The following is a 10,558-nucleotide window of genomic DNA, read 5'->3' as shown; positions in this document are numbered from 1 at the left end:
TCCCTCGGCGATCCAAAGGTGTCTGGAGCCCACGCCCTCCTGCCAGCCCAGCCAGTGCCATTGCCACCCTGCCCTCACCCCCACCCCCGTCCACCCCCGGCCGCTGTCCACACAGCAATGCGGACCCAGGACAGAACGTGCACATACAACGTGCACAAACAGCCCACTCTCCACGGCTGAGTTTCATCCTTTCCCCAGACTCTGTTATCCTCCGAAACCCAGCATTCGGGGTCCCTCACATCTTCCAGAGCCCCAGTGTGCGCATGTGGAGTGTGGTGTGGTTTGGGGGGGGGGTGTCCGGTTGGGAGGAGGATCCGATTCCTGTTTCCTGCCCCTAGTCACTCGGCCCCGGGAGGTGACCGAGAGTGGAGAGGCCTCGAGGGTGAGTGCTTGGGCCGAGTACCTGGATCCCTGCGAGAGGCCTGAGTGGGGGGCGGGGGAAGGAAGTTAGGGCAGGTACCTGAGGGGGACAGGGATCTCTGAGGGGGGCAAGGCTGGGGAGGAGCTGGCCAGCTGGCAAGGCTACTGCCCGGGGTCACCTAAGGAGCTTCCTGCCAGAACACAGAGGCCATTGAGCTGCAAGACTCCCAGCCTACAGCTCCCAGCCCCCACCCTGCATCATTTCTCAAAAACCAATCTGGGGCCTGGAGGGATCTGACTCTCCTGCTGACTCCACAGGGGAGTTTGGGGGCGCCAGGTCTCCCAGCCCGGACCTTGCTGCCTTCTCAGGATTACAGCGCCTTCCCGACGGGAAGAAGTGAGCCCAGGCCCCAGCATCTTGGCCCCATTGGTCCTCACCTTTAGTCTGGCCTCCTGACCACCCTCTAGGCATCCTGGCAGGACCCAGGCTTCCACCGGGGCCTCTCTTCACGACCAGGTGGGGGGCTGGGAGACAGGCAGGGATGAGGATGGGGGCAGGAGAGACCATGCCGGGGCCTCCTGGTCTCTTGGGGTCAGAGGCTCCAGGAATCTTCATGGCAGGAAAAGGAGACTAAAAATAATCCGGAAAGGGAGAGTCCGGAGAGAGGAACTGGGAAATGGGGGCGGAGGGCCCGTTGGAGCAGGGAAATAGTGATGCATCTCTCACGGCCCAGGCATGGGCGGGCGCGCAGGCAGACGCACACCGCACATACGCCCCACACGACAGCACAGAACACACACACCCTTGCAGCCCCATCTCACACAACACACTAGACACACTGTGTACTCCACTCTCCCACTGCATACTCGCGTGTAACAGATACACTCTGAAACACAGCATCCAACACCCCATTCATGTAGCACTAGAAACACACCATGTCCACTCACGCTTAAACCACACACGCAAACCTCCACAGCACACACTACAGACACAAAACACAATAAATCACGTAGACACAGAGCGGCTCTACCGGCATACCCCATTTCCCTTACTGATCCAGTTCTCTTGCACCCCTCCCGCAGCCTGGGTCTCTACCCAGGTGCCCCAACTCTGGCCTCACTGTCTCCTCTGGCCTGACTGGGGCAGCAGAGGCTGAAAGACAGAGCACAATGGAGGCTGGGGGTGCCAGGGAGGGTTCAGAGTCCTCAGGGGATGGAATAAGGAGGGGTGAGAGGTAAAGGGAGAAGACAGTGGGAATGGGAAGAGAGGAAGTGTACCCGCCTTCCCTCCTGACTCTGAAATCTTGGCTTATTTACTTGCAAACATTCTGTTCACAGGCCTCAGTCTACTCCTGGGCACTAAGGGTCTCTCCTCCTGCCCCTCTTCCTCAGGGGATGACTCCAGCAGTGTACCCCACTCCTTGGAAGAGCTCAGAGGAAGATGTCAGCTCAGTCTCTTCCTGCAGCAACACCCCCTACCCAGAAGCCCCCTCGGATCATCCGGCCCCGCCCCCCTTCTCGCCCCCGGGCTGCCCAGTCCCCGGGGGCGCACCACAACGGATCCTCTCCACAAGAATCTCCCCTCACTGCCAATGAGGCACCAACCCTGATGTGCACCCCCATCTTCTGGGAGCCCCCAGCCTCGTCCCTCAAGCCCCCAGCCCTTCTGCCCCCGTCAGCTTCTAAAGCCAGCCTCGACTCCCAGACTTCCCCAGACTCGCCTTCCGGCACCCCCAGCCCAGCGTCCCGGCGCTCCATCTCCCCAGAACCTGCTCCCCGGTCTCCAGTGCCCCCACCCAAACCCTCTGGGTCACCCCGAACACCTTTGCCCCTGCTCCACTCGACCCGGGCCCCTGGCCAGGATGGCTCTGCCTCGGCCACAGGCACCGTGCGGAGACTGGCTGGCAGGTTCGAATGGGGGGCTGAAGGCAGGGTCCAGGCTCCAGATGCCCTGGAGCCGGGTCCTCCCGGGGGACTGGATGTGAATGGGGAGAGAGAGACTGCCCAGGGCATCCTCGCTGGGAGTGGGTCCCAGGAGAACGGCACTCCAGGTAAGCCCGGGCTGGCTCAATCCGGCTCCTCTTCTTTGTTTTCAGGGCTTTAAGATTGGGTACTTTAAGGGGCTACTTTTTTTTTTTTTTTTTTTTTTTTGCGGTACGCGGGCTTCTCACTGTTGTGGCCTCTCCCGTTGCGGAGCACAGGCTCCGGACGCGCAGGCCCAGCGGCCATGGCTCACGGGCCCAGCCGCTCCGCGGCATGTGGGATCCTCTCGGACCGGGGCACGAACCCGTGTCCCCTGCATCGGCAGGCGGACTCTCAACCACTGCGCCACCAGGGAAGCCCAAGGGGCTACTTTTTAAAAACTGGATTCCATGTTTGGAAAATCTGGTTTTCAGATTTCGGGAGGTTTGAAGAGAGTCAGGGTAGAGGGGATAGATGCCTAGGGCTGACCTCCACGTTACTGCTGCTGGGCAGGTTAAGGAGAGGGCGGAGGCCTGGGGAGGGTGGGTGTCCTAAGGATGCCCCTGTCTCCCACAGATGCTGCGCTGGCCTGCCCTCCCTGCTGCCCTTGTGTCTGCCACGTAGCCCGGCCCGGCCTGGAGCTCCGATGGGTGCCACTGGGGGGCTATGAGGACGGCCCCAGGGCACCCTGCCGGGCCTCCCCACTGCGGACCTCCCGCTCCCGCCCCAGCCCTCCAAGCCTCAGCCAGCCCCCAGTCGTCCTCACGTCCTACCGCTCCACTGCTGAGCGCAAACTCCTGCCACCCCTCAAGCCCCCCAAACCAACTCGGGTCAGACAGGACGTCACCAGCTCTGGGGACGCCCCACAGGCAGATCTCGATCTGCCCTCCGAGGATGGAATCCAAACAGGTACAGGGCCCCCGGGGAGTGGAACTCTGGGCTGGGAAGGAGCCTCTGGGCTCCACGGGGTGGAGGTGGACCCCCAGCGGGCCCTGGGCTTCTTGTTCCTCCACCAGCTGCTGCTCTGGGACTGACCGGAGTTGTAGTTTTTATAGTAACAGTCTCTGCTGGGCGGGAGTCAGGAGTCCTGGGCTGGGGATCCTGGAGGCTTGCTCTCTTCTCTCTGGATTCTCTCTCTAGGGGACAGTCCCGATGGCGCCCCTCAGAACGATCCTCCAGCCACCGCGGAGGGCAGGTACCGAACACTCCCACCCTTATTCCCACCTGAGAGCAGACTAACCTTCGGGTCCGCCTGAATCCCACCCCCACAAGTGTGGAGTGAAGAAGGCCTAGGCCTCTAGGGACAAGCAGTGCTGGTTTCTAATCCCAGCTCTGTCCCTTATCAGCTGTGTGACCTTATACAAGTCACTTAACCTTTCTGGGTCTCAGCCGCCTCACCTGTGAAATGGGGGTAAACATACCAAATACTTCATAAAGTTGTTGGGGTCTGATATTGGTGACGAGCCAGGGCCATAATAAACCATTTTAGTTCCCCCACTTTGAGCTGCTATCGAAATTATTGTCTGCGAATCCATGTACCAACCAGGAACATCTCTCCTGTGCTATCTGGGCCTGTTAATCATTTCACCACCATTATCAGAGTTAATCTGAGGCCATCCATTTATTCAACAAACATTTACTGGAGTTTATTCTCCCGGGCTTTTACTTTGGGTGAAAGGGTGCATGGTGGTGCTGATGACCAGAACAGAGCGGGGAGGTGTAAGAGCTGGGTTTGCCCATGTTGAGTTGTACCGAAGCACCCATAGGACATTCCAGACAATGGTCATTCCATGAGAGCCCTGGAGATGGAGGCTTGGAAGTCTCCGGTGCACAGTAGTTGAGACTGCAGGAATGGATGGGGCCCACTTAGTACAGGGCCTCACATACAACAGGCATATACAACGATCCGGGGTTTGGTCACAGTCCCTGCACACAACCTGCAGGCAGGCCGTGTACCCGCTTACACTATCACGTGAGGAGCACTCCATCCCTTTCTCTTTCCACAGGGAGGATGAGGAGCTGGAGGAGCTGAAGGGGCAGAACTGGGAGCTGCCCCTGCAGGACGGTGAGGGCCTCTGCACCTGGGGCGTCCCTGCTGAGACCGTCAAGCGGTGGGCAAGGGTTCCGGGGCACCGGACTTTGCTGATGTGCGACATCTGCTCTCCAGAACCCCTGTACCAGACCTATCGCGCAGCCGTGCTGTCAGAGGAGCTGTGGGGGGTCAGTGAGGACGGGGGACCCTCTTCAGCGAATCCTGGGGAAGCTCCCCACTTCGCCCGGCCCCCCGGACCTCGCAACACGCTGTGGCAGGAGCTTCCGGCTGTGCGAGCCAGCGGCCTCCTGGACACCCTCAGCCCCCAGGAGAGGCGCATGCAGGAGGTGGACGCACCTGGGGTCGGGCGCGGCAGGGGGGGGGGGCGGGGGCGGGGAGGAGCCTGGGACCCGGCGCCTGGGCTGCCTGGGAGCTGGGCTTTCCATTCCGGCCCTGCTGTTCCTCCTCAGAGCCTGTTCGAGGTGGTGACATCCGAGGCCTCGTACCTGCGCTCCCTGCGGCTGCTGACCGACACCTTTGTGCTGAGCCAGGCGCTCCGGGACACGCTCACCCCCCGGGATCACCACACCCTCTTCTCCAACGTGCAGCGCGTCCAGGGAGTCAGTGAGCGGTCAGTGGGGCCGCCACCTCTCCGCAAGCGGGCCTCGGGAGGAAGCACTCCTCAGCGCTCTCCTGTCCCCGGGCCTCCCCTCCAGGGCCCCCTTAGTGCCCAGCCCTTCCCTCGAGAAGCCGGGACACCTGGCTCTCTGCCCGCCTCCATTGCTTGTCGCCCACTCCTCCAGGTTTCTAGGGAAGTTACTGTCCCGTGTGCGCTCTTCCCCCCACATCAGCGACCTGTGCGACGTGGTGCACGCCCACGCCGTGGGGCCTTTCTCCGTGTACGTGGATTACGTCCGGAACCAGCAGTATCAGGAGGAGACGTACAGCCGCCTGATGTGAGCGTCCCAGGGGCGGGGCCACGTCACCAGTGCTGGCGGGAGATGGGGAGCAGGGTCGGGGTCCAGGCCAGGGCAGGTTGCGGGGAGATCGGGGCCTCGGGGCAGACGCCAGCCTGTGCCTGCTTCTACAGGGACACGAACGTGCGCTTCTCCGCGGAGCTGCGGCGGCTGCAGAGCCTCCCCAAGTGCCAGCGGCTCCCGCTGCCGTCCTTCCTGCTGCTGCCCTTTCAGCGCATCACGCGGCTCCGCATGCTGCTGCAGGTACCCGTCCTGGCTTGGGCCCTTTTCGGCCCCACCAACCCCGTTGGAGAGCTCTCCCCAGAGGCCTCCTGCCCCGCCATCACCATTTCCCACCCCACCACAAACACAAGAATCCCCTAAGTCCGCCATCACCATTTCCCAGCCCACCACAAACACAAGAATCCCCTAAGTCAGGACTCCTAATCAGGGCCTCTCCATCCAGGACCCACCAAACCCTACCTGGAGCTACCCAAACGTTTCAAGGAGCCGTCTGGGTGCAGGAAAAGAGCCTCTGGCTAGAGGCCTGAATTCTAGATTTAACTCTGCCACTAACTGGCTGAGCGACCTTGGGCAAGTCCCTTTCTCTCTCCAGGTCTCAGGGGGAGTGTGGTGAGTGGTCTTTGAGGTCCTCTCAGTCCTGCCTTTGACCATATGCCTTCCCAGTGGGGTGATATCACCCTCAAGGAGGCAAAAACTCGTTCTTTGGGGGGCGAAAAAATCTTCAATATTCCAATGGTTTGTGGTACTCCAAAGGGCCAGGGTGTATAAATAGATATACAGTATATATATTTGTGGTATTAAAATTTGATGGGGGCGGGGGGAACAGTTAGGGAAAAAATGTCTAAAAAGACGCCTTAGTAGGTTGATACTGAAAAAGGGGGTGAGAAACACTCTTCTGTTGCAGAGTAGAAACTTCTCCCTAAACTAGGTCGCCTGATGTGGGGATCTCAATGTGAAGAGTCCCCAACTAGATCACCAGTGCCCTTGCCTTATTCAGCATTATATATCCCCAGTGTAGACAACACCAACGTAATAATGATGATGATATTAATCATAATAGCTAAACAACTCTTGGGTGTCTGTTCTAGACATGGTTCTAAGTGCAATACGCTCCTTTAACCTTACCAACGACTATGTGAGGGTAGGAACTATTATTGACCCCACTTTATAGATGAGGAAACTGAGGCTCAGAGAGGTTAAATAACTTGCCACAGGTCACACAGATAATAATTGATGGAGACAAACTTTAAATCCAGGCACTCTTCACCCCACGCTATATTGTTTGTACTAATAGCTGTGGTTAATAATTATTAAAATAATAGCAACCCTCTTTTCAGCATTTACTATGTCCCAAAGACTATGCTACGTCCTTTACATATATCTGCTTGCAGAATCCTCACAACAATGCTAATGGTTTGGAAGGCGGGAGTTATCCCCATTTTACAGATGGGGTAACTGAGACTCAGAGAGGTAACCTGACTTGCTCAGGGTTATGCAGACAGCGAGTGGTGAGGCTGGTTCCCCAGCCCTGTGAACCCCCAAATGCCAAGCCAGGCAGGGTCCTCTGAGCTGCATCCCCTCTGAATCCCAGAGCCACAGCGCAGGGGCCCAATTACCCTTCTTCCTCATCCCCAGAATATCCTGCGCCAGACAGAGGAGGGGTCCAGCCGCCAGGAGAATGCCCAGAAGGCTCTGGGTGCTGTCAGCAAGGTTGGAGGGGGATGCTGGGGCTGGAGGAGGTGAGGAGGCGGTAGGGAGGGATGGAAGGGGTGGACGGGAGGAGGGGCGGGTGACTTGGCTCCCCTCACCCAGATCATTGAGCGGTGCAGCGCCGAGGTGGGGCGCATGAAGCAGACAGAGGAGCTGATCCGGCTCACGCAGAGGCTGCGCTTCCACAAAGTCAAGGTTAGATCCCGCCCAGGCTCCCTGCTTCCCTTTCCCCACGGTGCTGGTGCTGCAGGGAAGTCAGAACCTCCTCCCTGCTTCCTCACAGGCCCTACCCCTGGTCTCCTGGTCCAGGCGCCTGGAATTGCAGGGGGAGCTGACGGAGTTAGGATGCAGAAGGGGTGGTGTGCTCTTCGCCTCCCGCCCCCGCTTCACCCCCCTCTGCCTGCTGCTCTTCAGTGACCTGCTGCTCATCACTCAGCCTAAGAGGTGGGTCTCCGGGAGGGAGGGAGCCCAGGCAGGATTCCAGCTGGACCTCTGCTCGCCCTCTGAACTTCCTCTTCCCTGGGCAGTGGGCAGCGGCTACAGGTTCTGGACTATGCCCATCGCTCCCTGGTCCAGGCCCAGCAGGTCCCGGACCCATCTGGACCACCTACGTTCCGCCTCTCCCTTCTCAGCAACCACCAGGGCCGTCCCACCCACCGGCTACTCCAAGCTTCATCCCTGTGAGTTGTGTATCCTTCAGAAAACACCCTGGGGACCCTCACCTGACCTCTCCGAGTCCACCACCCTCCTCCCTAATCTCTCTCCTCCGAAGCCCCTGCCTAACTAACCCCCAGGAGGATCTCCCGGGCCAACTGTGACCCTTCCCTATATTCCCACCAGATCAGACATGCAGCGCTGGCTGGGAGCCTTCCCTACCCCAGGCCCCCTTCCCTGCTCCCCGGGCACCATCTATGAGGACTGTGGTGAGTGTTCCCTAGAGGGGAGGAGGGAAGGAAAAGTGAGTCTTCAGGGGAATATGGGGAGAAGCTAAAAAGAGTCTGGATCCCACTGTAATGTTACCCGCCCCGACCAGACTGTTCCCAGGAACTCTGTTCAGAGACTTCCACACCTGCCAAGACTGAGGGACGGAATCTGGAGTCCAGGGCTCCCCACAAGCACCTACACAAGAGTCCCGAAGGTGAGAGATTCTTTTACTTATTCATTCAATAAATATTTATTAAGCACCTATGAGGTGCCACTCGCTGTTCTCGGCACCAGTGAACCAAACACACAGATATTCCTGCCCTGCTGGACTACACATTCTAGTGGAGGAGAAACAATAAAGAATAAACAAGATAAATAAGTAACATATATACAATGGAATATTACTCAGCCATAAAAAGAAACGAAATTGAGTTATTTGTAGTGAGGTGGATGGACCTAGAGTCTGTCACACAGAGTGAAGTAAGTCAGAAAGAGAAAAACAAATACTGTATGCTAACACATATATATGGAATGTAAAAAAAAATGGTTCTGATGAACCTAGGGGCAGGACAGGAATAAAGACACAGACGTAGAGAATGGGCTTGAGGACACGGGGAGGGGGAAGGGTAAGCTGGGACGAAGTGAGAGAGTGGCATGGACATATATACACTACCAAACGTAAAATAGATAGCTAGTGGGAAGCAGCCGCATCGCACAGGGAGATCAGCTCGGTGCTTTGTGACCATCTAGAAGGGTGGGATAGGGAGGGTGGGAGGGAGGGAGACGCAAGAGGGAGGGGATGTAGGGACATATGTATACATAGAGCTGATTCACTTTGTTGTACAGCGGAAACTAACACCACATGGTAAAGCAATTATACTCCAATAAAGATGTTTAAAAAAAAGTAAGTAAATTATACTGTCTGAAGGTGGTTAAGTGCTGTGGGAAAACGAAAGTGGGGCAGAGTCAAGGGGGTCAGGAGTCCCGGGGTTGGGTAGGCTTACATGTTTAAGTAGGGAGGTTGAGGGGGACCTTGTTGAGGAGGCACCATGTGAGCAGTGACTTGGTGGAGGTGAGGAATTTAGGCACATGGTGTCTGGGGGAAGAGTGTCCCAGAGGGAGGCAGGAGTCAGGCTGGTGTGTTTGAGGAGCAGTAAGGAAGCCAGTGTGGCTAGAGGGAGTGAGGAAAACGGGGAGAAGCAGATGACATCGTAGGCGTAACGGGGACCAGATCACGTGGGTCCTCGTAGGTTCCTGTAAGGAGTCTGGCTCTCACTCTGAGTGAGATGAGCAGTCAACGCAGGGCTTGACAGAGGAGGGAGCCCGATCCTCTTTTCTTTTTTTTCTTTACCTTTTTATTTTATATTGGAGTATAGCCTATCAACAATGTTGTGATAGTTCCAGGTGCACAGCAAAGCGACTCAGCCATACATATACATGTATCCATTCTCCCCCAAACTCCCCTCGCATCCAGGCTGCCACACAACACTGAGCAGAAGGACCCCGACCCTCTTTGATGTTGATGTTTCCTCCACCTCTAATGGCCTTTTTACCAATTCTCCAAGGCTTCTCCACTAATCCCTGCACCCGCCATGACCTTTAGGCATTAGAACCCACTGGGCCTCCTCTCCATCCTGACCTGCTCCCTGCCCCGGTCCCACTTAGGCCCTTGTCTCTCTTTCCCCAGGCTGGCTGAAGGGGCTTCCTGGGGCCTTCCCTGCCCAGTTGGTGTGTGAAGTCACGGGGGAACATGAAAGGAGGAAGCACCTTCGTCAGCACCAGAGGCTCCTGGAGGCTGTTGGGCCCTCTTCAGGCTCCCCCAGTGCCCCCCAACCCTAATGCAGGCCAGGGGGACGGGGTGGCGGCACAAGTTGGGACAGCTGGCAGCCTGGCACAGAGGAGACAAAGCCCATTCATCCATTGGATTTGCTGTCAGTGGAAACGCTACCTCAGTGGCAACCAATAGGGACCGAGCTTCAAGACTGGGCAGCCAATGAAAACAGGGCCGTCTGAGCCCACGCACAAGGGAGAATGAAGATGGCTTGAGTGGATTGCCAGTGGAGACAGAGGCTCCGTGCAGAGTGGCCAGTGGGTGCTGAGCTGGCTGAGCCTCTGGCCAGTGAGTATCCCTGCTATGCTCACAGCCAAGAAAGAGGAAGCTAGGTCAGTGCAGCTAAAAGAGGGCTGCACTGGAGATAAAGTCCTGGGATAAAATAGCCAACAGCAGGGACACATCCAGCCAAAGAAGATGGTGATCTGGGCCCAAGAGACCGGTAGGAACCCTGCTTGGTGCTATAGCAACGACCGTCTTGCCTTTTGAGTCTGGGAAGTATTAGATTCCATTCCTGGGGTGCCTCCTGTGTCCTCTTAAGCCACTTCCTCTCTTCTAGAAGAATCCAGAGTGTGTATCTCAGAGAATCTGTGTGTGTGCATATGTCTGTATATGTATCAAGGAAGGTGATTCTGCTGAACATGATGTGTGTGATGTCTTGCCCCCTTCCCAGATGATTGAATCCTCTGTTTCTCCCCTCACTCCCCATTTTTCCTGTTAGTCTCCTCAGGAAAGACACTAGGTCTGAGCTCCAGAAGA

At 57.2% G+C, this 10,558-nt stretch overlaps 1 protein-coding gene across 2 annotated transcripts; it reads left to right on the top strand.

Moving 5' to 3' along the window:
• Window positions 1–1,801: 1,801 nt before the first annotated feature.
• Window positions 1,802–9,807, top strand: ARHGEF15 (Rho guanine nucleotide exchange factor 15; the record flags this gene model as incomplete). Of its 2 annotated transcripts, none has more annotated exons than XM_079725250.1 (15): window positions 1,802–2,411; window positions 2,899–3,231; window positions 3,463–3,517; window positions 4,329–4,387; window positions 4,490–4,701; window positions 4,825–4,985; window positions 5,158–5,310; window positions 5,445–5,574; window positions 6,970–7,044; window positions 7,147–7,239; window positions 7,328–7,488; window positions 7,572–7,724; window positions 7,885–7,967; window positions 8,078–8,182; window positions 9,656–9,807. In XM_079725250.1, 15 exons carry the CDS (start codon window positions 1,802–1,804, stop codon window positions 9,805–9,807), a joined length of 2,535 nt encoding a protein of 844 aa, XP_079581376.1. The 2 variants fall into 2 exon arrangements, with proteins under 2 accessions (XP_079581376.1, XP_079581375.1); XM_079725249.1 differs by having other exon boundaries at window positions 2,899–3,249.
• Window positions 9,808–10,558: the final 751 nt, after the last annotated feature.

This window comes from Hyperoodon ampullatus (assembly GCF_949752795.1).
Source record: "Hyperoodon ampullatus genome assembly, chromosome: 19".
NCBI lineage: Eukaryota > Metazoa > Chordata > Mammalia > Artiodactyla > Ziphiidae > Hyperoodon > Hyperoodon ampullatus.
Note: the sequence above shows the minus strand (reverse complement) of the source record. Positions and strands in the feature narration are given on the sequence as shown.